Source organism: Lynx canadensis, chromosome F1, assembly GCF_007474595.2.
Source record: "Lynx canadensis isolate LIC74 chromosome F1, mLynCan4.pri.v2, whole genome shotgun sequence".
Classification (NCBI taxonomy): Eukaryota; Metazoa; Chordata; class Mammalia; order Carnivora; family Felidae; genus Lynx; species Lynx canadensis.
In genome coordinates, this window is record NC_044319.2 from 59,900,068 (window position 1) to 59,924,756 (window position 24,689).

Sequence of the window (24,689 nt, forward strand, 5' to 3'; positions counted from 1 at the left end):
ATAGGATGCCACTTTAACTAAATGCGTCTTCGTGACAGAAATATAAATATAATTGCATACATTTCTCTGATAACACGTGGTGACGCACACCCCTCTCGAGCAGAGGCTGCCGGTTCCCTGACTCTCCTACCTGGGGACCAGGAGGCCGGGTTGACAAGCCCTTAGCTACGCATGGCCCCATCCTTCTTTTCCCAAAAAGTCTACCTTCTTTCCAGCCTTACATCATCCGTCTACAACATTTTATCTCCTTTCGGAGAAATACCAATTCGAAACGTAGAACGTGGATAAACATTTATAAAAAATAAAATGTATTTTTGTAAAAGACAAGTGTCTCGGGGCGCCTGGGTGGCGCAGTCGGTTAAGCGTCCGACTTCAGCCAGGTCACGATCTCGCGGTCCGTGAGTTCGAGCCCCGCGTCAGGCTCTGGGCTGATGGCTCAGAGCCTGGAGCCTGTTTCCGATTCTGCGTCTCCCTCTCTCTCTGCCCCTCCCCCGTTCATGCTCTGTCTCTCTCTGTCCCCAAAATAAATAAACGTTGAAAAAAAAAAATTTAAAAAGACAAGTGTCTCATGATTTCACTTGAATACGGAATCTAAAGAACAAAACGAACACCAGCGGAAACAGATCCGTTAAGTGTAGAGAAGGCTGTGCTGGTTGTCAGAGGGGAGAGGGGTGGGGGCTGGGCAAAATGGGTGAAGGGGAACGGGAGGTACAGGCTTCCAGTTATGGAATGAAGAAGTCGACTGGGATGAAAGGCACAGCACAGGGAATACAGTCAACGGTATTGTGAGAGCGTTGTGTGGTGACGGACGGTTGCTGCACTTGGCAGCCCCCAAATCAAATGTTTATAAAGATATAAAGGTAGCAAAAATCTATGCTCTCCCTGATGCTGTCCTCCTATCCCTTCCTTTACTGCCTATTCTGAAATAACCGCTGTTAATACTTGTGTATCTGTGATGGTTTATTTTATGTGTCAGCTTGGTGAGGCTACGGTGCCCGGGGGTTGGGTTAAACACCAGTCTAGAAGTTGCCGTGCGGATATTTCTTAGATGTGATAAACATGTGCGATCAGTAGACTTTGAGTAAAGCAGATGATCCTTCATAGTATAAAGGGAGTATGTGAGCACCTCATCAAGGCAGGTGAAGGCCTTAAAAGCAGACTCAGGTTTCCCAAATAAGAGGGAATATTCCTCAAGGGCACAACATAGAAATTCTTTCCCAAGCTTTCAGCTTGCTGCCCTGCAGAATTTGGATTCGAGACTTGCAACATCAACTCTTTTGTTTTTGTTTTTGAGAGAGGGCAAGTGAGTGAGGGGCACAGAGAGAGAGAGAGAGAGAGAGAGAGAGAGAGAGAGAGAAAGAGAGAGAGAACCCCACAAGGAGCAGAGAGAGACGGGAGAAAGAGAGAGAAGTGGGGCTCATGTTCACCTGAAGTGGGGCTTGAGCTGCCCCGATGAGGGACTCGAACTCAGGAGCCATGAGCTCACAGACCTGAGCCAAAGTCAGATGCTTAACCAACTGAGCCTCCCAGGTGCCCTGCAACATCAACTCTTACCTGAATCTCCAGCCTGTCAGCCTGACCTGTGACTTTCAGACTTGCCAGCCTCCAGAACTGCGTAAGCCAATTCCTTAAAACCTCTCTCTCTCTCTCTCTCTCTCTCTCTCTCTCTCTCTCTCTCTCTCTCTCTCTCTCTCCCCCTCCCTCTTTCTCTGTCTCTGCTATTGATTCTGCTTCTCTGGGAACCCTGACTAATAGAACACCTGTGGTGGGGATGGATAGCTCTCTCCCCAAATCCACACTTTGCTCTCCTAGTTAACTATGAGCTGCAGTTCGCTGTGGCCAGGCAGCTAAGTTCTCCCCACCGGTATGGAAAGAGAAGTGATATGAACCATTTTCATGCCTGATCCATCATTACACCTCCTCACTCTTCCTCTTTTCTGGATGACTGACCGGGTGACACTGAAAGCATCCTTGGCACCCATGTGTTGAAGATGGCATCCTGGATCCTTTAATAACTGTGTGGAGCAGAGCCCCCTCCTTCCCACCCCGGCCCCACGGATCTTGAATGTTCTCACCTACGTGTCTCCGGACTGTTTGGTAAGTGGTAAATAAATTTCTACGGCTTTCAAGTTATTGCATTTTGGATGTGTTTACTCAACTAGTTTCACATATCCTGACCAATTCAGAAGTTGGTCCCTTGGAGTGGAGTGCTGTGTAAAATAAACACCTAAAACATGGGCACTGGCTTCATAGATGCACAGCAGAAGGTTAGGAACTGGTGTCACTGGCGGACCAGCTGGCGTATCCTCTGATGTTTGGCAAAACAGCGGTAGGACCATTGCTGTGGTGGCTTGAGCAGATACAGTTCCTATGGCACCAGGACCTTCTAGAGCAGGTGGTCGGAATGAGCCAGAATGTTTGAAGTGGCTGCCTCTTGCTGTGTTTAGCTGGGTATTACCAGAAGGAGAGGAGCTCAGACCAGAATCTACTGGTTTTGAAGCAGAAGAAGGGAGTGAAGAGTCCCGAAAGTTGGGGACCCTGTAGATAATTGGAAAGCCAACTGCTTCAGTAGCATAAATGGCAAGAGGCAAGACTTGCTGGCCTGGTCTCAGGGGCGTCTCATTAAGCCATCTCGGGCCAACAAAGATCTCGTTTCAGTCTTACCCAATTGTTCCGGGGGTTTTCAAGGCAGCTGCCACTAAATTGACAACAGAGGAGCTCAGGGGCCAGGAATTCCCTAAGTTATGAAACAGGTTAAAGGACTCCATCTGGAAAGAACTCTGGGCGTGGCTCCTGACAAGTGGACTGGACCGAAGCAAAGTAATGCCTTGTAAGTTTCCGAAGTAAGCGTATTCCTGAAAAACCCACCGGGACCCTGCCCTAAAAAAAGTCTTTGTTAAAATAAAACAAATCTTGCGCTCCCAAACTTGCAGACATCAGGCTGTGAAAACTGAATAGTCCTCCAAGAGGGCTACTCTTGACCACCTACTTTAGATTTCTGCCCATCACAGGTTTTTAGTATTTTGATTAAGATGTGTTTTGGTGTAGTTTTCTTAGGGTTTCTTCTGCTTGGAGCTCATTGAACTTCTTGGATTGATAAATTTATACTTTTCATGAAATTTGGAAAAATGTTGACCATTATTTCTTCGAATATTTTTCTTTCCACCTCCCCGCCCCCCCAACTTCTGAGACTTCAGTTACATATATGTTAGGTCACTAGATATTGTCCCACAGCCCAGCAATGCTCTGTTTATTGTGTTTTCTGGTCTTTTTCCTCTGTTTCATTTTATTTATAAAAAAAAAAGTTTTTTTTTTTTTTATTATTTATTTTTGGGACAGAGAGAGACAGAGCATGAACGGGGGAGGGGCAGAGAGAGAGGGAGACACAGAATCGGAAACAGGCTCCAGGCTCTGAGCCATCAGCCCAGAGCCTGACTCAGGGCTCGAACTCACGGACCGCGAGATCGTGACCTGGCTGAAGTCGGACGCTTAACTGACTGCGCCACCCAGGCGCCCCCCAAAAAAGTTTTTTTAATGTTTATTTATTTTTGAAAGAGTGCAGGCGGGGGAGGGGCAGACAGAGAGGGAGACATAGAATCCCAAGCAGGTTCCAGGTTCTGAGCTGTCAGCACAGAGCCCAACATGGGGCTTGAACTCACGAACAGTGAGATCATGACCTGAGCCGAAGTCAGATGCTGAGATACTCAGGTGGCCCTGTGTGTTTTTCATTTTAGAGAGTTTCTACTGCTATGTCTCCAAATCCACTAATCTTTTCTTCTGAAGCATCTATTAATCTGTTAACTCCATATGGTAGATTAAAAATGTTCGGATGTTTTTCTTATATCTTTTTTTCATGTTTTTTTTAAAATTTTTTTTTTTTTTAATTTATTTTTGAGACAGAGAGACAGAGCATGAACGGGGGAGGGGCAGAGAGAGAGGGAGACACAGAATCGGAAGCAGGCTCCGAGCCGGCAGCCCAGAGCCCGACGCGGGGCTCGAACTCACAGACCGCAAGATCGTGACCTGAGCTGAAGCCAGACGCCCAACCGACCGAGCCACCCAGGCGCCCCTCTTTTTTTAAATGTTTTATTTATTTTTGAGAGAGAGAGCATGTTAGGGAAGGAGGGGCAAAGAGAGAGGGAGACAGAGGGAGACAGAGGATCTGAAGCGGCCTCTGAGCTGACAGTAGAGAACCCGACTCTGGGCTCCAACTCAAAAGCTGCAAGATCATGGCCTCAGCCAAAATCAACAGTCTGACGCTTAACTGGGTCACCCAGGTACCCCTGTGGATCTTTCTTTTTTGATCGATTTTTCTCCTGGGGTTGGCATGCATGATAATTTTTTATTGGCTCTGGACATTCTGGATTATACTTTTCTAGATGCTAGACTTTGTTGTATTCCTTTAAATATTTGGGGGGGGGGGTTGTTCTGGGGCACAGGTGATTTACTTGGAATTGATTAGATCCTTCTGAGGTTGGCTGTTTAGCATTGTTATGGCAGGCCCAGAGCAGCCACTAGCCTAAGGCTAATGTGACCCCACTGTTGAGGCAATATGCTTCTGAGGACCCCGCACAACACCCTATATTATATATTTTAAATGTTTATTTATTTTTGAGAGAGAGAGAGTGGGAGAGGGGCAGAGAGAGATGGAGACAGAGAATCCCAAGCAGGCTACGTGCTGTCAGCTCAGATACGGGGCTCGAACTCACAAATCCTGAGATCATGACCTGACCGAAATGGAGACTCGGATGCTTTACCGACTTAGCCACCCAGGCGCTCCCACGATGCCCTATATTATAAGGTCTGGCTGGAACACAAACAATGCTCAGTCCTGTAAGAGCTCAAGGGATTTTTCTGCTTATTATTTTTTGGGGGGGTTCCCTTGGTCCTGAGTAGTCTCCTCACTACTGAGTGATTACTATACACATCATTACTCAGCCTTCAAATCCAGGGCACTCCCTGCGGATCTCCGAAGCTCTCCCTTTGTATAGCTCGGTCCTTTTTAGCCGCCTTCACACTCTTGAACTCTGCATTTTGTCTCCTCAGTTCAGGAAGGTGGCTGGGCCCCGTGTGGGTTCCCTCTCCCTGCACTGTGGCCTGGAAACTCTTTTTAGGCAGAGAGCTAGGAAACTTGAAGGGCTCGCTGCAGACCATTATTCTCCGTTGCCTGTCCTCCCCTATCTGTAAGTTGTTGTTTCCTGTATTTTGCCCAGTTTTCTAGTTGTTTACGGCAGGAAGATAAATCTGGCCCCGTTATTCCATCATCACTGGAAACAGGAGTCTCAACACCCACTTCAGATGAGAACCTGCAGGAGAGCGGATAAGAAAGTACCACAGTCAGGGACTTAACGTTCTCCGGGCTCTGCCGACCTCCCCCCCCCCCCATTATCTTTATTGAGGTATAATTGACAAATAAAAATTGTATATATTTAAGGGGTTTTCACATACCCCTCGATGTTTTATGTATATACGTATACATTGTGACATAACCACAAGCAAGCTAATTCACATGTGCATCTCACATAGTTAACATTTTCTGTGTGTGTGTGTGTGTGTGTGCAGGACACTGGTGTGTGGCCCTTCTGGCTAAGCAAGGGCCTGACCTGGTCCGCCCAAAAGCCTGCTGACCCCCAGCAAGTCTCCCAGATCCCGCTCCTCACCTGGGTTTCCGCCGGAAGGCCACCAGCTGCAGCTCGCCCCACCTGCCCGCGGCCCCGCCCCTCCTCGGCGACCCGCCTTTTGCCCTGCCTCCCGGCGGTCCGACCCCGCCCCTCCACCACCCCGAGGGCCCCGCCTCTCGCCAGGCCTCCCGAGGCCCCGCCCCCCCAGGCCGGCCCCGTCCCTTCCTGTCGCTCTCCCGCCTTCCCCGAGACCCCGCCCCTCCCCGCCCCTCGTCCTGCTTCCCCGCGGTCCGACCCCGCCCCTCCACTTCCCCGAGGGCCCCGCCGCTGGACAGTCCTCCCGCGGCCCTGCCCCCGCAGGCGGCCCCGCCCCTCCCTGTCGCTCTCCTGCCTTCCCCGAGACCCCGCCCCTCCCCGCCCCGCGTCCTGCTTCCCCGCGGTCCGACCCCGCCCCTCCACTTCCCCGAGGGCCCCGCCGCTCCACAGCCCTCCCGCGGCCCTGCCCCCGCAGGCGGCCCCGCCCCTCCCTGTCGCTCTCCCGCCTTCCCCGAGACCCCGCCCCTCCCCGCCCCGCGTCCTGCTTCCCCGCGGTCCGACCCCGCCCCTCCACTTCCCCGAGGGCCCCGCCGCTCCACAGCCCTCCCGCGGCCCTGCCCCCGCAGGCGGCCCCGCCCCTCCCTGTCGCTCTCACGTCTTCCCCGAGACCCCGCCCCTCCCCGCCCCGCGTCCTGCCTCTCCGCCCCGGCTCGGCCCTGAGCTTTGGTTCCCGCGCCCCGCCAGTCCCGTATGTTTTTCCGAGGGGGCCTGGTCGCCTTCTCGCCTTGTGTGCGCGCCCTTCGGCCTGGTCCTGTCGCGGCCATGAACACTGGCAGTTTCGTTGTGTCGCAGCCGCTCAATTACCGTGGCGGGGCCCGCGTGGAACCGGTGGACCCCTCCGGCACCGAGAAGGCGTTCGAGCCTGCAACCGGTAACGGCATGGAGACCGGGCGGCGGGGTCGGGGGTGTTGCGGCGGGGGGCCCGCGGGGGTCGTGGGAGGGGACCGGTGGGGGGACGCGGCGGCGGGCCCGGGGGATCATGGCGGGGGGAGCCTGGGGAGAAGCGGTGGCGTCCCGGTGCGGGTTGGCGCCTCCCCGTCCCACTCGTGGACGGACGTGTTCTACTGCCCTGAATCTTCATTTAGTGCTTTCTGCAAACGTTTGCTGTGACAGATGAGTGACGGTGTGGAAAATAGAGTTGTCTGTGCAAACACGAATGCATCTGCATAGGGACCCGGGGCGGGGGGGGCGGGGTAGGTGTGTGAGGTTGTGCCCCTGTTTATTATTAACTTTTATTAAAACGTTTTTTAAAATGTTCAGTCATTTTTGAGAGACAGAGACAGGGCACGAGTGAGGGAGGAGCAGAGAGAGAGGGAGGCACAGAATCCGAAGCAGGCTCCAGGCTCTGAGCCCTCAGCACAGAGCCGGCCGCGGGGCTCGAACTCACAGACCGTGAGATCATGACCTCAGCCCAAGTTGGCGCTTAACCACCTGAGCCACCCGGGCGCCCTGAAGACTAAATTTTTATTTTACTTTATATATTTTGAGAGAGAGCAAATGGGGAAGGAGCAGAGAGAGAAGGAGAGAGAATCCCAAGCAGGCTCCCTGGTGTCAGCCTGGAGCCCGACATGGGGTTTGAACTCACAAACCGTGAGATTATGCCCTGAGCTGAAACCCAAGAGTTGGTGGTTTAACCAACTGAGTCACCCAGGTGCCCCTATTTTTTGTTTTTTTGTTTTTTTTTTTTAAGTTAGAACTACAGTAATGTCTTCAACCACGTGCACAGAAGAGGATTGGGATTTCTTGAAGGACGTTGGTGAAAACAGTGCTGAGAACAGAGGAGCTTACACAGATGGCTCCAATGAGTGTGAATGAGAACTCTGTTGCTATCTCAGCCTTAGAATACTCCTGTGGGTGCATCAGACTTGGGAAAGGGAGGGGTGTCTGGGTGGCTCAACTGGTTAAGCATCTGACTTCGGCTCAGGTTACGATCTGGTGGTTGGTGAGTTTGCTTTGGGCTCTGTGCTGACAGCTCAGAGCCTGGAGCCTGGTTCAGATTCTGTCTCTCTCTCCACCCCTCCCCCGATCACACTTTGTCTCTGTCTCTCTCTCTCAAAAATAAATATTCAAACAAAAGAGAATTGGGAAAGGGGGGAAAAGCCCTGCTTTTATCCAGTGCTTCAAGTTGCCAAGCACAGTGCTGGGCCCTGGATTTGCTCTGAGAATTCTGAAGGTAACACAGCTAACGAGGAAGAGGTTTTGGTTTTGGTTTATGTTTGTTCTGCTGGGCTGTGTGGGATATTTGTGGGGAGAAAAATGTGAATGTTTATGCAAACCAGAATGGCGGGTAGCCAGAGACAAAACCGGGTTGCAAAGGACTGGAGAATTTAAGATCAACTAAGGCACTAAACCACAGAGCAGCAGTTAGTCTGAGCAGGAAGGAGCCGCGGGGGTCCTCAGACTCTCCTGGGGGAGACTGCCTCTCCACCCCCATCCCCACATTTACGAAGGGAAAAGAAAATTTGCTCTGTATTGTAATTGCCTACAGTGTATGTGAACTTTAGCCACTGCCTTTACCAACTAGCTATTCACGTTTGAACAGAAATTGCAGGCTTGCCAAAGGTCTCTGGACAGAGTCCCAGAGGTTCTTAGAGGGGGAGGAGGGAGAAGGAACTGCTGATTGGTGTACTTCAAGAATTCAGTGGGAGAGTCTGTCACAACCCTTGGCCTGTGGGGTCATGTTGCATGGAAATAGGGAATGACCTTGGAGTGAGAAAAGGAGAGACGGGACTTTGCTATATTTGGGGGAAACTTTTTCTGGCGTTTGGGGTTATGTCTTCCTGATAGCTGTTTGTTAATCGTATTCATCAAGCATCAGCAGGATGATACGATTTCTACAGAACAGAGCTTTTAAATGAGAGTTCATAACCCCAGAAACCGAGTACTTGCAGCCTCGATTTCACAAGACCTCGGAGATTCTCAAATATGGATAAAGAGAGGTGGCAAAACCCAGCTGCAAAATAGAGGACAGAGGTTCTCAACCCGGAGGTCATGCTGTGCTTAGGGCAAGGCGCCTCGTCTCTCTGGAATTCTGTGGTGTGGTCAAGTACTTTTTCCTGGTTTCCTAGTTTGCAACTTTTGTTAGATTCCTAAAGGATTCAGTCACCTCGAAATAAAGGAAAGAACTACCTGTGTGTGTGGGGGGGGAGGTCATTAAATCCGACCACACTTAACCAGCAAGAAGGGTCACTTACAGGGAATTTGGATACACAGTACTTTGAATGTGAGGCCACGTTGGCGTTACTGTCCTGTCCTCCTAGGCCGAGTGATCGCTACCTTCGCGTGCTCAGGAGAGAAGGAAGTAAACTTGGCTGTCCAGGATGCAAAGGCTGCCTTTAAAATATGGAGTCAGAAATCTGGCATGGAGCGTTGTCGAGTTCTTTTGGAGGCTGCCAGGATAATAAGGGTATGTTTCATTAGTTTTTTTCTCTTTCAGAAATGTCCCCTTGTGTTGCTCTGAGGGTTCTTTGTGATGCTTTGCACTTAGACTTTGATGCTCTGTTAGGTTAGGCCTTTTTTACAAAATGGAAACACCTTTTCTTTCTCTTTCTTTTTTCTTTTCTTTCTTTCCCTTTTTTTTTTTTCTTTTTTTTCCCATTGAGAGAGAGGGCGCAGGTGAGAGAGCAGTGGGGCTCACCCGAAGCGGGGCTCCTACTCCCCGGAAGTGGCTTGAACTCATGAACCGTGAGACCATGACCTGAGCCGAAGCCAGATGCTTCATCAATTGAGCCACGGAGGAGCCAGGAAAAAACATTTTCATTTGATCACCTGGGTATATAAAGGACATGCTTTCTTTGATTAATTGCTTTTCTGGACCTTGGCTCTCTGTGACCTCTCCCTTGTCAGATTGTCTTCTCCATCTTTGTTATAATGTATCCTTTGCAGCTTGGCTCCTTTTCTTTTTAACTCTGTGTACTGGTTTCCTGTTTACTTTTTCCTCTGATGACGCTTAAGTTTTCTTTTTCGGATGCATTTTCTACCTTAATTGCCTGGGAAGATTTCATAGATTTATAGATATCCCCCCCCCCTTTTTTTTCCCCAATTTTAGAGCATGGGAAGGGGAGAGGGGTGGGGGTGGGGGTGGGTGGGAGAGAGAGAATATTTTAAGCAGGCTCCACACTCAGAGCCCGATGTGCGGCTCAATCGCATGACCCTGGGATCATGACCTGAGCCAAAATCAAGAGGTGAACACTCAACCGAGTGAGCGTCCCAGGCACCCCTAGATATTCTGTTCTTAAAAAACAAAGTTAAACGTTTTATAGTCTTTTTAAAATAATTTTATTTATTTATCTTTAGGCTCAACATTGGGCTCGAACTCATGACCCCGAGATCAAGCATTGCTTGCTCCACTGTTTGAGCCCGTAAACTTTTCACAGTCTTTAAAAGCAAAAGGACTAGGTGCTTATTACAGAAAATTAGAAAATTCAGAAGGATGTACACCAAAGTATGAATCGTGGTTATCTCTGAGCTGTAGAACTTGGGTGATTTTTATTCTCATGAGTGTGTTAAGTCAAAAGCTGCGATGTGTCTGAGAATTCCCCTACTTGCAAAGATATGTTGCATATAGGGATACAGTAAAGTTTTGGTTTGCAAGCATAATTTGTTCCGGAAACATGACTGTAATCCAAAGTGCTTGTACATCAAGGTGAATTTCAAGAACCGTGGGCTCAGTTGTGATCATGTGTCATGTACTACTCGAATTGCAAGACATCGCTGGTTTATCAAGTTGAAATCTTTGGAGGTGTTTACTTGCCTTGTGGAACACTCACAGAATAAGTTATTCACGATCCAAAGCTTTAATTTGTTTTAGGAAATTAAGAAGAAAAGAGTGTGTGTGTGTGTGTGTGTGTGTGTGTGTGTGTGTGTGTGTGTATGTGTGTATATAGCGATGGAAGACTTGAGAGTTGCTGGGTCAGAGAAAGATACAGGTTATCACTCACAATAAAATGCAGTAGCCAGAGCGGTGCCTTAGCTCTAGTTTTCTGAGCCACAGTCCCCACAGGGAAATGCAGTGAGCCAAACATCACTCTCTTGCATGCAGTGGGTTGCCCCATAGGACGGGAACCCTAAAGTTATGAGATTCCCTTGATATAGGAGCTGCTCTCACATCAGTGCGTGTGTTCTTCTCTGCAGTGAGAGGGATTACTCTTTGTTAAACAGATCTCCAGGGTTAAGGGGGAAGGGGTTACTGGGTTTATTTCCCTGGAAAGTAAGCAGATGTCTCCAAAAAGGGGAAGCAGAGAGCCTTCTATCTCCTCACCCCTCCAGGCACCTCTATCTTTAGGGAAATACTGTGTCTGTTTTTCAAAGGCCTTTGCTTCTCAGTCAGCTTGCCAGGGTCGTTTGCTCAGAAAGCCGGGGCCACAGAGATGTCAAAATGTTCATGGAGCATTTTCTCCCAACTAAGTATTTTCCCCTATTATTAAAAAATTAATTTTGGGGTGCCTGGGTGGCTCAGTCAGTTGAACATCTGACTCTCGATCTTGGCTCAAGTCATGATCTCCTAGTTTGTGAGGTTCAAGCCTGCGTTGGGCTCTGTGCTGACGGTGCGGAGCCTGCTTGGGATTCTGTCTGCTCCTTTCTTCTCCCCTGTCTTTCCCCTCCCTCCACTTCTCTCAAAATAAATAAATAAAAACATAAGTATTTTAAATTAGACCAAAAGCAATAAAGCAGATGATTTATTATTTTAGTTTTTCACCTTTTCTTAGCACATAAGCATTTAGGGTTGTTGTGTCCTCTCAAGAATTGACCCCTGGGGTGCTTGGGTGGCTCAGGTTAAGCATTCGACTTTGGCTCGGGTCATGATACCGTGATTTGTGGGTTTGAGCCCCATGTTGGGCTCTGTGTGGACAGCCCAGAGCCTGGAACCTGCTTCGGATTCTGTGTTTCCCTCTCTCTCAGCCCTCCCCTACTCATGCTCTATCTCTCCCTTTCTCTCAAAAATAAACAAACATTAAAAAAAAAAAAAATTGGCCCCTTTATCATTATTAAGTGACTTTTTTTTTATCCTGAATAATATCTAATAATATTCTTTTGCTCTGAAATGGACTCTGTTTGATATTAGTTTTCTTTTCCTTTTAACCTCTCCCCCTTTCCATTAATATCTGTGTTACTGTGTTAGTCAAAAATACATTGCTATCTTTTTGTAATGCTCCTGTCTGATGCTCATGCCCTATACCTGCCTTTACCCAAAACTATCCTGTAACTGAACAGATTCCACCCTCTGATCATAACCTATAATCATAACCTTCCATTGTTTATTAGTTCTTCCCTTTCTTTTTTTTTAAGATTTTACTTTTGGGGTGCCTAGGTGGCTCAGTCGGTTGAGTGTCTGACTTAGGCTCAGGTCATGATCTCATAGCACGTGGGTTCGAGCCCCATGTCAGGCTCTGTGCTGACAGCTCGGAACCTGGAACCTGCTTCAGATTCTGTGCCTCCCTCTCTCTCTGCCCCAACCCACTCACATTCTGTCTCTATGTCTCTCAAAAATAAATAAAACATTAAAAAAAAATGTTAAGATTTTACTTTTTACTTTTTTAAAGTTTATTTATTTTGAGAGATGGAGAGCGTGACTGGGGGGTCGGGGGGAGAGGCAGGCGAGAGAATCCCGAGCAGGCCCCACGCTGTCAGCCGCCGATGCGGGGCTCAAACTCGCAAACTGAGATCTTGCCCTCGGCCAAAATTGAGTCAGACGCTTAACCAATGGAGCCACCCAGGTGCCCCAAGGTAAAAATATTTTATATTTACCCACATTTTTACCATTTCCAGTGCTCTTCATTTCATTCCTTTGTGTAGGCCCAGATTTCCATCTGGTGTCATATTTTTTCTGCTTGAAGAAATTTCTTTAGCGTTCCTTATAGCACAGTTTTGCTCGTGATGTTCTTTCAGCTCTTGTGAGTCTGAAAGTCTTCATTTTGCTTTCACTTTTGAAGGAATTACAGGTATCTAATTCTAGGTTGACAGTTTTTTTTTTTTTGTTTTAGTTCTTTTTTTTTAAATTTTTTTAACATTTTATTTATTTTTGAGAGAGGGAGAGGGACAGAGTGTGATTGGGGGAGGGGCAGAGGGAGAGGGAGACAGAATCCGAAGCAGGCTCCAGGCTCTGAGCTGTCAGCACAGAGCCCGACGCGGGCTCGAACTCCCGGACCGTGAGATCATGACCTGAGCCGAAGTCGGACGCTTAACCGACTGAGCCACCCAGGGGCCCCAGTTATTTCTTATTTTGTAAGCTATCTGTGTTCCTTTCATTTCATTTCATTTAAAAAAAAAATTTTTTTTTAATGTTTACTTATTTTTGAGAGAGACAGAGCTTGAGAGGGGGAGGGGCAGAGAGAGAGGGAGACCCAGAATCTGAAGCAGGCTCCAGGCTCCGAGCTGTCGGCACAGAGCCCGACGCGGGGCTCGAACTCATGAACCGTGAGATCATGACCTGAGCCGAAGCCAGATGCTCAACCGACTGAGCCACCCAGGAGCCCTTGTTGTTTTAGTTCTTTAAATTAGGAAGTTCTAACTAAATTTCTGCCTATCTCTTCTCCTCGGGGCCTCCAATTACACATAGCCTCGGTGGCTTGAAGCTCTCTCCTGGTTACTGATGCTGTTTGGGTTTTTCCTGTTTTTTTCTCTCTGTGTGTTTTAGTTTGGATATTTTCCAGTGTTACCAGTACTTTAATTTAAAAGTTACTAACTGCAAGGGCACCTGGGTGGCTCAGTCGGTTGAGCCACTGACTTCAGCTCGGGTCATGATCTCACGGTTCGTGAGTTCAAGCCACGCGTCGGGCTCTGTGCTGACAGCTCACAGCCTGGAGCCTGCTTCCGATTCTGTGTCTCCCTCTTTCTCTCTCTCTGCCCCTCCCTCACTCATGCTCTATCTCTGTCTCAAAAATAAACATTAAAAAAAAAAAACACTAACTGCAGAAAACCTGTCTCGGTGCACACAAATTGCAATGTCAGGCCTGCCCAGAGTATTTTCTGATCTTACTAGCGTGCAATGGGCGGGACACCATAGGTAGTGGCATAGAGGTCTGCAGTATACTTTGAAAGTGTGCGGAGGAGGGAAAACACTCAGAGGGATGACTGCAGCCTGCTGGTGTTGGGCCCTGTGGAGACAGACGTCGTCTGTGTCCGAGAGCACAGGGTCTGGGCTAATTTATTTAGAACTTACCAGCTTCCTGTTTTAGAAATAGGTTTCGTGAAGGCAGAGAATGGATCTCTGTATTTTTTCTTAGTAATGAAGGTAGAATGACTCAGTCAAAAGTCTTTATTTCTCACGTCTTTATAGAAATAGGACACGTTCAGATCTCACTGTCAGGACTTCCCTTTCCTGTGTTTCCTCTTGATTTTGATATTCCTGCTCCCTCTTCTCTGATATTTGTACTGTTGACACATGCTTGTGATTAATTTCAGTTGCCATTTCATTTGCTTCTGGTCTGGCTCACTGCTTACCCATTTTAATAAGACAGTGCTACATCTTGTCATTTGTTTGATTCACCTTTTACGTGTGTTCACATATCACCCTCTCATGTATGTTACATCCGGTCCATGAGAGCAAATGTGTATTTCTTACATGCTCCATTCATTCGGTTCTCTCACCTTTGGGACAGAGAAAGGGGAAATTAGCTTTTCTCTTGAGGTCAGTTTCCCAAACCTTTCCAGTCATCCCTGGACCATCTCCAGCATCTCTCAGCCACATAGGCTACAACTGGAACAGTATTTCGTAAGAGAATTGATGAGTACTGACCATTAGAAAATAATTATCTTGGGGCGCCTGGGTGGCTCAGGCGGTTAAGCGTCCGAGTTCAGCCCAGGTCATGATATCATGGTTTGTGGGTTCGAGTCCCACATCGGGCTCTGTGCCAACAGCTCAGAGCCTGGAGCCTGCTTCAGATTCTGTGTCTCCGGCGCTCTGTGCCCCTCCCTCACTCACTCCCTTTCAAAAATAAATAAACATTGAAAAAAAATTATCTCGTGATTTTCACCTGCTGCATGTCTTGGGGTGAATTAAAGCTGTGCGTGTAATATAACTTCTCACCTGCCAGTTGTGTGCGTAGCCATCGTGTGTCATTGGCTGTCGTAGTGATGGTTGTCCCTCACTCTATACGTGCAAACGTATATGTGCGCACATATACGTATTTATACACGTACACACGTATGCTTGCTTCTCAAACCATACCTTTTCTAATTGATCTGGAAAGGGGGTATTGGTCTTAAATCTGTGACGATTAACTTGAGGGGGGCACAGGGCTGCTGTTGAGCGGTAAGCTTTCTCTCCCAGATGTCGTAGTGCCACTCCTTCTAAAGCGCGAGCTGTTTCTGTTTTTGGAAATTGGGCAGCATATTCTGAGTGTTGAATCTGTTGGGGCATATGAAAAGAAGTCTTAAGTCTAGTCTTCCATTTTACCCAAAGGAACGGAGGGATGAAATCGCCACCATGGAGACTATCAACAATGGAAAGTCCATCTTCGAGGCCCGCTGGGACATCGACACCTCCTGGCAGTGCCTGGAGTACTACGCGGGCATGGCCGGATCCATGGCTGGTAAGCCCCAGCTGGGCCTTTCGGGAGCCACTGACCGGGAGGCAGAAACAGATCCTAGTGGCGAAGGGGAGACATTTGGGGCTTGAGACAGACCTGGCTTAAAATCCTGGGTTTAGCCACTCTCTGCATGGGTGACCCCGAGAATTACTTTACCTTTCCTTGTTGAAACTGGAGATGATAATCCCTGTTTTCTTGGGTTATCGTAAGGGTTAAATGAGAAGATATACGGAAGGCACTGAGCATGGTGTCTGGGCTTCCGGCCAAGTTGTTGAAAAACCAAGAGTCAGTCAGTGTTCCCAGTATTTACTAGTTCTACCTAGTTAGCAAAAAAGATTTTCTCGATTCTTTGTGAAGTTTACGGTAGTGGGTGTTGGATGGCTTCACAGGACCCAGGAGGGCTGTGGGGAGCAGAAGTCTGACATGTGGGTCCTGCTCTGGAGGCTCCCCTTATTTCCATCATTTTAAAAAAAAGGTTTTTTTTAATGTTTATTTATTTTTGAGAGAGACGAGTGCGAGTGGGGGAGGGAGAGGCTGAGAGAGAGGGAGACACAGAATCGGAAGCGGGCTCCAGGCTCTGAGCTGTCAGCACAGAGCCTGACGTGGGGCTTGAACCCGTGAACAGTGAGATCATGACCTGAGCCGAAGTCGGACGCTCAACCGACTGAGGCCCCCAGGCGCCCCCCCCCCCCCATCTCACTTCTTCAAGTTACTATCTGTTAGGTGCTCTCCGGTTGTAGAGAATTATATGAAGTTGAGTGAACACGGGTTTGGAGGATGGAAAGGATTCTTCACTGGAGCGACTATGCAGAGGCAGCGTCCGCCCGGCGAGAATGAACAGAAGAGCGGAGACGGGGAGGAGGCCGGCGCAGTGGAGCACGGCTGAGCACGGCTGTTGGCGGAGTCTTGGGAAAAGCAGTCCTGCATTCTCCGTGACGCCTCTGTTTTCCCCTCAGGTGAACACATCCAGCTCCCAGGCGGATCCTTTGGTTATACCAGAAGAGAACCACTTGGCGTATGCGTGGGAATAGGCGCCTGGAACTACCCCTTCCAGACCGCCTGCTGGAAGTCTGCTCCCGCATTAGCGTGTGGTAAGAGTGAACAGTTCTTCCACCCATGAGCTGTCCGTTCTGTCCCTCACCTTTTCGTGTGCGCATGCACACACACTCATTTGCACACTCACGCTCCACATCATAAGGGGCCTGCGCTGGGGCACCCGAGGCCCCGAGGACCTGCGTCTGCTCCCGCCCGGCCTCGTCGGGGCTTCTAGTGTATGTTATGCATGCGGATTACATCCATATTATTCCCACTTTTGCTTTTATTTTGTTTTTAAAAATTTTTTTAATCTTTATTTATTTTTGAGAGAGAGAGAGAGATAGAGTGTGAGCAGGGGAGGACAGAGAGAGAGACACACACAGAATCGGAAGCAGGCTCCAGGCTCCGAGCAGCCAGCACAGAGCCCGACGCGGGGCTCGAACCCACAAACCATGAGATCGTGACCTGAGCCAAAGTTGGACGCTCAATTGACTGAGCCACCCAGGCGCCCCTATTCCCGCTTTTATTTATCTTATTTTTGTTATGGAAAGGTTCATTTTGGTCCTGGAAGTCTTCTATTTTACTGTGGAATTGATTTCGATTTGTGCTACTTGTAAGCTCTCTTCCTTTCTGGACAAGGATTGTGAAATGAACCTTTGTGTAGGAAGAGGCACTCGGGGGGCGCCTGCGTGGCTCAGTCGGTTAAGCGCCTGACTTCAGTCCAGGTCATGATCTCACGGTCCGTGAGTTCGAGCCCCGCGTCGGGCTCTGTGCTGACAGCTCGGAGCCTGGAGCCTGTTTCCGATTCTGTGTTTCCTTCTCTCTCTGCCCCTCCCCTGCTCATGCTCTGTCTCTCTCTGTCTCAAAATTAAATAAAACATTAAACAAAGAAAAAAAAAGGAAGAGGCACTCGGGAGTGTGACTTAAGCAGAAGATATACACTTGCTCTTTCCTTTGTGTCTTAAGAGAAATGGTAAGACTTCCTTCTGAGTGACTGGCGGGCTGACTTAGAAAGTTTTTCATACTGTTTAAAGAGGAATTGATGGGAAAAGAGGATTTATGGCATCTTAGAAAAATACAAGGTGTAAAAAAAGCATTACTGAAAACAATGTTACTATTAGGACATTGTGTTGAAATCGCAGCTTTTCTCGTGTTGCTGCCTCGTGTTCTTCTGCTTTTTGCATGTTCTCTTGTGAGCTGGAGCTTCCGTTTTCTGGGACGACTGCAGCTAAGCCACTGGTTTGGAGACTCTGAACAAATTAACCCTTTCTGGTCTGCAGTTTCTACTTGTAAAGATTTTTCTTTCAGTTTGTTTTTGAGAAAGTGCACGCACGTGAGCAGGGGAGAGGCAGAGAGAGAGGGAGGGAGAATATCAAGGAGGCTCTGTGCTGTCTGTGCAGAGCCTGACTCCGGGCTCAAACTTACGAACCGTGAGATCATGACCTGAGCCGAAACCAAGAGCCGGGCGCTCAACCAGCTGCGCCACCAGGCACCTGTGGAGTTGTTCTGGACTCGTCCTCCTGTCCCATCCTGTCCTCGGAGGATCACCAGTATTAAAAAACCTTTTGTTCTTGTGTCTTGGGTTTGTGCAGGTAACGCCATGGTCTTCAAACCCTCTCCCTTCACGCCGGTGTCTGTGCTGCTGCTGGCTGAAATCTACACGGAGGCCGGCGTGCCCCCTGGGCTCTTCAACGTGGTGCAAGGAGGGGCCGCCACGGGCCAGTTTCTGTGTCTGCATCATGATGTGGCCAAAGTCTCCTTCACTGGGAGTGTGCCCACTGGCTCGAAGGTGAAGATAAAACCAGCATCGGTTCACACACACACACACACAGCAGTGCCCGGCCGGCGTGGAGTAGATGTCGGAGGCTCGTCTTCTGATCTGACCTGGCTTGAACTGGGAGGGGGCTGCCGCAGGGATTGGGCGCAGAGATCTGAAGTGTGTTCCGAAGGTGTGAAGCAGGGAGGGAAGTACAGTGGGACGATGAGGACCGCCGACCAGAGGGGGCCCCGCGGGGACGGAAGCCCTCACCTCCTGCCCGCGTCTGAGAGCGCAGGGTCTGGGCCGCCGCTGTGTCTTTGGTGTCTTAACTCATCAGTAGCAGCCACCTCAGGAGGGGTAGCTGCTCAGTTTATTTCAGATGTGTTGTTTTGACCTTAATTGAGTGTTAGCCTTGAACATATAACAGCATTAGGAGTTTCTACCCGTGGCATGCAAATGAACAGTATTTTTTTAAAAAGATTTTTATGTTTATTTTATCTTTGAAAGAGAGAGAGACAGAGTGTGAGCAGGGGAGGGGCAGAGAGAGAGAGAGAGAGAGAGGGAGACACAGAATCTGAAGCAGGCTCCAGGCTGAGCTGTCAGCACAGAGCCGCGTGTGGGACCCGAACCCACAAACCATGAGATCATGACCTGAGCCGAAGTTGGACGCCCAACAGACTGAGCCACCCAGGCCCCCCCCGAATGAACAGTATTTTTAAAATGAATTCCCTCTTCAGAATTCAGCTGCAGTCCTGTGGTTCTTTTCAGGTGTTCTGGAAAAGACTGTTCTAAACGGGTGAAGGGCAGAGTCATCGACCGGAACAAGGCTGCAGGTCCCATGTAGTTGTCCCGGAGGCTCAGCTTCTGGTGGGCTTAGCCTGCAGTTTTATCTGTGCTAAGCTTCTGAATGTGTTTGTTCTTGTTAAGATCATGGAGACGGCAGCTAAAGGAATCAAACCCATTACGTTGGAGCTGGGAGGCAAATCTCCCCTGATCATCTTCTCCGATTGTGACCTGGAGAACGCCGTGAAGGGAGCGCTGATGGCCAACTTCCTCACGCAAGGCGAGGTGAGCACTTGTCCCCAGCCGAGGGGTGAAAGGAATCTCTTTCCTTCGTCTAGCAGCATGTTTCGAAGCTGTCTGTTTCGAAGTAATTGCAGATTGACGGACACGTTGCACAGAGTGGAAAGAATTCCCAGGCACCCCTGACCCACGTTTCTCAGATGTTAACATTTTATCACGTTTCCTTTATCATTGTGTTTACCTCTGTACACCCGGAAGCTGGTTATTTTTTCCTGTTTCCTGAATGGTTTGAAAGTTTGCAGACACAAGACTCATAACTTCTGTGGGCCTCTGTGCATTTCCTAGAAACAAGTGTGCTCTCTTCCGCAAGCACAGTGCACTCAGTAAAATCAGTAACCTCACGTAGACGGTCTTCAGTCCACAGCCCCTCATCAGATGTTGTCATTTGTTTGCCGGGAGTCCTTTTAGCGAAGAAACAGACCCCACACAACCTCTTCTCTGGTCCAAGACCTAATTCAGGAAGCTGTGTTGCATTTAGTTGTTGTGTTTCCATAATCTTTAGTCTGGAACAGTTAGCTCTTGGGTTATTCTCCTCTTTCTAGGACCTTAACATTTTTGGGGAGTATGAACTGTTTATTGTGTAGAATGTCCCTCGTGATGGTGGGGAGTCCGTCTGGTGTTTCCTTTTGAGTAGATTTAGGTTATGCATTTTGGGCAAAAGCCACCACAAAAAGTGATACTGGGTGTTCTTCGAAGGGCGGTTGACTTTGCCGAAGGCGTGTCTTCCTGGGAAGTTGCCGTGTCCTCCTCTGTGGTTCAGTCGAATCACACAGGAGACGGTGGCAGAGGCCTCTGTGCCTTCCCAAGCTGTCCCCCACTCATCTTCGCACCCTTTGGTGATTTCTCCTGGAAGCAGTTTCTATTATGGTGGTCCCCAAATGGTGATTTTCCAATTCTGTTGTTCTTTCTACGTTTGTTAGTTCCGAGTCTCTACTGTAAGAAGGAACTTTTCCTTCTCCTGTGTTCTTCTTTTTTTCTTTCCCACTCATTTATCATTATGGACCATGGATTCTTTCTTCTGTGGATTATAGTCCATTCCTGTCATTATTTATTTTGATGCTCAAATGACTGTAGATCTGGCTTGTGGCAGCCCATTTCTGTGACCTTTCTTCATTATTCCGTGAGCATGAGTGCTTGGTGTATTTTTGGACATCAGGATCTACGGTTCTGATGGCATTGGAAGAGTATTCATGCTCGTGTCTACAGGAGGGTCTAAATAGTCAGAATTGATTTGTGATTTTAGAGCCAGACAATGACTGTGAAATGCTTCAGGTTTTTATTAGGCTCATGCCCTTAGTTCTTGGTCGGTTTTCACTCTTTGTCCCCTTCTGCTCTTAAAATACGCGGCCCCATTCAGCCACTGACAGGAGGCCGTAGGAGAAGTTATGTGGCTCATGGCACTATGAATGGCATTGAGGAAATGTAGACAGACAAAGAGACCTGACTTTCAGCTCAAAGCGCAGGCAGGTTTTTTGCTGATAGGGTGGTATGTGTGGTCCTGTTCAGTATGGGGATAATTTTTAGAGATGGAACTAACCTTTTGAAAAGGTCTACTGTCTCCTTTTAAGTTAGAAAAAAATTTTTTTTTAACGTTTATTTATTTTTGAGACAGAGAGAAACAGAGTATGAACGGGGGAGGGGCAGAAAGAGAGGGAGACACAGAATCGGAAGCAGGCTCCAGGCTCTGAGCCGTCAGCCCAGAGCCCGAACTCACGGACCGCGAGATCGTGACCTGAGCTGAAGTCGGACGCTTAACCGACTGAGCCACCCAGGCGCCCCCCAGTGCTGTTTAATTCTTACCCTGGCCATTGAGGTAGTGGATTTTGAGTTTAAAACTGCCGGATTCTTCCCCCTTTTCCTTTTTCTTTCCTTAACACACATACAAATTCATGTCTGTCTTTTAGGTTTGTTGTAATGGCACAAGAGTATTTGTGCAAAAGGAAATTCTCGAAAAATTTACAAAGGAAGTGGTGAAACGGACGCAGGGGATAAAAATTGGAGATCCCCTTCTGGAAGGTACAAGGATGGGCCCCCTCATCAACCGCCCACACCTGGAGCGAGTCCTTGGGTTTATTAAGCTGGCAAAAGAGCAGGTGAGGAACAAGCGGAGATGGCATGGGGCAGGGGGAGGGGAATTAGTCCGAGTTGCACGTTATGTGTGTCGCTCTCCTGCTGGCTCGCGAGGCCTCAGCAGTGCTGTGCTCAGTACCTGCAGTGGAGTGACCGTGCGTCTGTTCAGGACACACGTACCACTTCAGGACTGCGTGTCGGGGTTGTAAGTTTAACATGAAATGTGGGGCGCCTGGGGGGCTCAGTCGGTTAGCGTCAGACTTCAGCTCGGATCATGATCTCATGGCTCGTGGGTTCGAGCCCCGCGTTGGCTCTGTGCTGACAGCTCGGAGCCTGGAGCCTGCTTCGGATTCTGGGTCTCCCTCTCTCTCTGCCCTTCCCATGCTCATTCTCTGTTTCTCTGTCTTTCAATAATAAATAAACGTCAAAAAAAAAAAAAAACCACCATGAAACGTGCATTCTTTTTTCTTCTCCGGCAGGGTGCTAAAGTGCTGTGCGGTGGAGACGTCTACGTACCTGAAGATCCCAAGTTAAAGGATGGTTATTACATGAGACCTTGCGTGTTGAGTATGTCCTTTTGTTGTTGGCTTTTAAACAGTTTGAATTAAATATCACCTAGAAAAGGAGATTTATAAAATACATGTGTGGTATAAAGCAGGCATTGGCAAACCGTGTCCCCGCTGCTCAGATTTAAGGAGTAGAAGTTCTCCGTTACCTCCCGTGTGCCCTCCCTCTTGGACAGTCGTGTGCGTTGCTTTACCTGAGACTCAACTGGGTCTGAACCTGTTGTTCTGGAAGCAAGAAGCTCAAAAAAAAAAAAAAAAAAAAAAAAAGGAAGTGCATGTTTGATAAAAAACTAATGAGTTTCATTTTCTCAAGAAAGTTGATGAAGAGTAGGTTTTTCTTTAACTATATGTGTCATTAACAAGCCCAGTTTGTCAGTATGGCAATATTTTAAAATTAATGCGATTTAATAATTTTTAGCATCTCCTTTCAGTCTTAAACATCTCGTGGCGTGGACAGTCGATCGTAGGGTCATCCCGCTGTCCTCAAATCCACTCATTTCTTCCCACCTCAGAGGTGACCACTGCCCTGGGTACCGCTGTTCTCATACCTTCTTCTGTCCTTTTACAGTATACTTTAGGATCCACGAATAAATGCCAGTATGTAAAAACGGTGGTAGTATAATAGGCTTTAAAAAACTATATTCAGGTTGAATTACATTGTGTGATTTCTTACATCTTGTCTAGAAGATAGATTCAGCTTACTGTTGCCCTAAGGTAGACAGTGGGGTCATTTTTCAGCACTCAATCATCTGATGGATTTTAAACCTTGAGCCCTTGCTAAAAAAAGAACCACTGAGGTTTGAAAGCTGTGAACCTAACATCTATAACATGGATTAGCTGGTAGTTATTAAGTGAACGGGAAAAGCTTACAATATGTTTTTAACCGTCAAGGTTTAGGATATTGTTTCCAGTTGTAGCTGTTGTAAGTAAAACTGTTAAACGATACTATGTGTGGGATTAACCCAAATGTATTAAGTATGCACTTCAGAAAAAGAAGGAACAGAGTATGCATCAAACTGTAAGTAGTGCAAATAGTGTAGTATAAGATAGTATAAATATTCATAAATAGTATAAGTATTTCTCTGGTGGCTGGGATTAAAGATGACTTTTATTATAGTTTGTACATTTCTGAAGACTACAGACTTTTCCACAGATAACATGTATTTGACAATTAGGCAAAAAATAATTGGTTTAAAGGTTATTTTAAGAGAGGGAGAAAGAGTGTGAAGGGGGGAGGGCCAGAGAGACAATCCCGTGCTGACAGCATGGAGCCTGACACAGGGTTTGATCTCACAAACTGTGAGCCAAAGTCAAGAGTCCGGCACTTAAGTGACTTAACCGCCCAGGCGCCCTTGGGACAAAATTACTCTTTTCTTTTTTTTTTTTTTTTTAATTTTTTTTGTTTATTTATTTTAGAGAGAGACAGAGACAGAGACAGAGCATGAGTGGGGGAGGGGAAGAGAGAGGGAGACCCAGAATCCGAAGCAGGCTCCAGGCTCCGAGCTGTCAGCACAGAGCCCGACGCGGGGCCCAAACTCACGAACTGCAAGATCGTGACCTGAGCCTAAGTCGGACGCTCAACCCACTGAGCCACCCAGGGGCCCCAGGGACAAAATTATTCTTAAACAGGCTGTGAACCTAGGCAAAGAACAGGGAGCTGACCATACTGAACTTTATTCTAGTGATTGCCAAAAGCCTGGTTTGTGGTCCATGATGTCGGTGCCACTTGGAAAACTTGTTAAAGAGGCAGATTTCCTGGCTCCTGCTCTAGACCGCTGAATGTAACTCTCAGGGACGGGGCCTCGTGATCTGCTTTTCAATGAGCTCCCGATTCATTTTTACTCACATTAAAGTTTGAGAGTGACTCCAGAGTCTAGATTAACTTTACTTAAGGTTTGGGAGTTAAAATCTGGTAAGTGTTGTGTTTCAGGCAGGAAGCTTGCCTTTCCTGTATGTCAGTTATCACTTCATCTTTGCATCTCCTTTGACTTTCCAACATAGAATTCACTGCAAACAGAGACCTATGGGGTTCTCAACTTGCAGGAGATAAGAAAATATCTTCTGGGACTGCTGGGTGATGCATTGTCCTGAGTCCTTTTCTGGCTAACGGTTTCCCTAAAAATTGTACGCGGATTACTAGTCTTCAAGGAATTAGGACGTAGTGAACCATCCTTACACACGGTACTAAGAATTATTTAATACATCCTTGAAGATAGTTCGGGTGTCCCCAAAGTACCGTGTGTCCAGAGTACTTTCCCTCGTTTGTTATACACAAGCTCTAAACCAGCTCTTAAGAGATTGTAGACTTGTCCTCTTTGCACATGTGTGAGGAGCTGGTTTTCACACTTCGGCTAATACAAAGCTGATGTTCACAGTAGGGTTCTCGAGCTTTCCTTACTGCCGTGTATTCGAGCATAACCCCCCCCCCCCCCCCCGACAGACCACTGACGTTGGCTTTATCACCCTGTTTGCAGCCGATTGCAGAGACGATATGACCTGTGTGAGAGAAGAGATCTTTGGACCAGTTATGTCCATTTTATCATTTGACACTGAAGCTGAGGTTCTGGAAAGAGCCAACAATACCACTTTTGGCCTGGCGGCTGGTGTCTTTACCAGGTATGTGGGGAAGCCACCTCCGGCAGCATTGCAGGAACAGGGGCCCGCTCGGTCGCTCAGAGACCGTTACTCTCATTTCCTCCCTGGAGTTCACGTTGTCGTCAGCATTTTCTGTTTGCTTCAGGTGGAGTCAGAAGGTGCCAGAGGAGCATTTTGTAGTTGGTCCTGAATGGCCAGAGAACTGCTGCCGTTGAGTTTAAAGTGAGGTACAAACATTGTTGATGAAAATTCTATCCCATGTCATTCATTTCATCGGACAGATGTTTAAGGTTCCGATCTATGTGTCTGTGTGTCTATGTAAAGCATCGGGTCG

General features: G+C 48.0%; 1 protein-coding gene across 2 annotated transcripts in view; it reads left to right on the forward strand.

The window, feature by feature from the left end:
• The window catches only part of ALDH9A1 (aldehyde dehydrogenase 9 family member A1), a 38,675-nt gene that overhangs the window by 8,484 nt on the left and 5,502 nt on the right, over nucleotides 1-24,689 (forward strand). Inside the window, exons 2-10 of one of the 2 annotated variants that reach the window (XM_030303470.2) lie at nucleotides 6,402-6,588; nucleotides 8,978-9,123; nucleotides 15,121-15,250; nucleotides 16,204-16,338; nucleotides 17,875-18,071; nucleotides 18,969-19,109; nucleotides 21,029-21,217; nucleotides 21,674-21,761; nucleotides 24,235-24,376. In XM_030303470.2, coding sequence (XP_030159330.1) covers nucleotides 6,408-6,588; nucleotides 8,978-9,123; nucleotides 15,121-15,250; nucleotides 16,204-16,338; nucleotides 17,875-18,071; nucleotides 18,969-19,109; nucleotides 21,029-21,217; nucleotides 21,674-21,761; nucleotides 24,235-24,376 — 1,349 coding nt within the window. In that variant the 5' untranslated portion in view covers nucleotides 6,402-6,407. Of the gene's footprint in view, nucleotides 1-6,348; nucleotides 6,589-8,977; nucleotides 9,124-15,120; nucleotides 15,251-16,203; nucleotides 16,339-17,874; nucleotides 18,072-18,968; nucleotides 19,110-21,028; nucleotides 21,218-21,673; nucleotides 21,762-24,234; nucleotides 24,377-24,689 lie in introns of those variants that run through there. The other variant, XM_030303469.2, reaches the window with a different exon arrangement.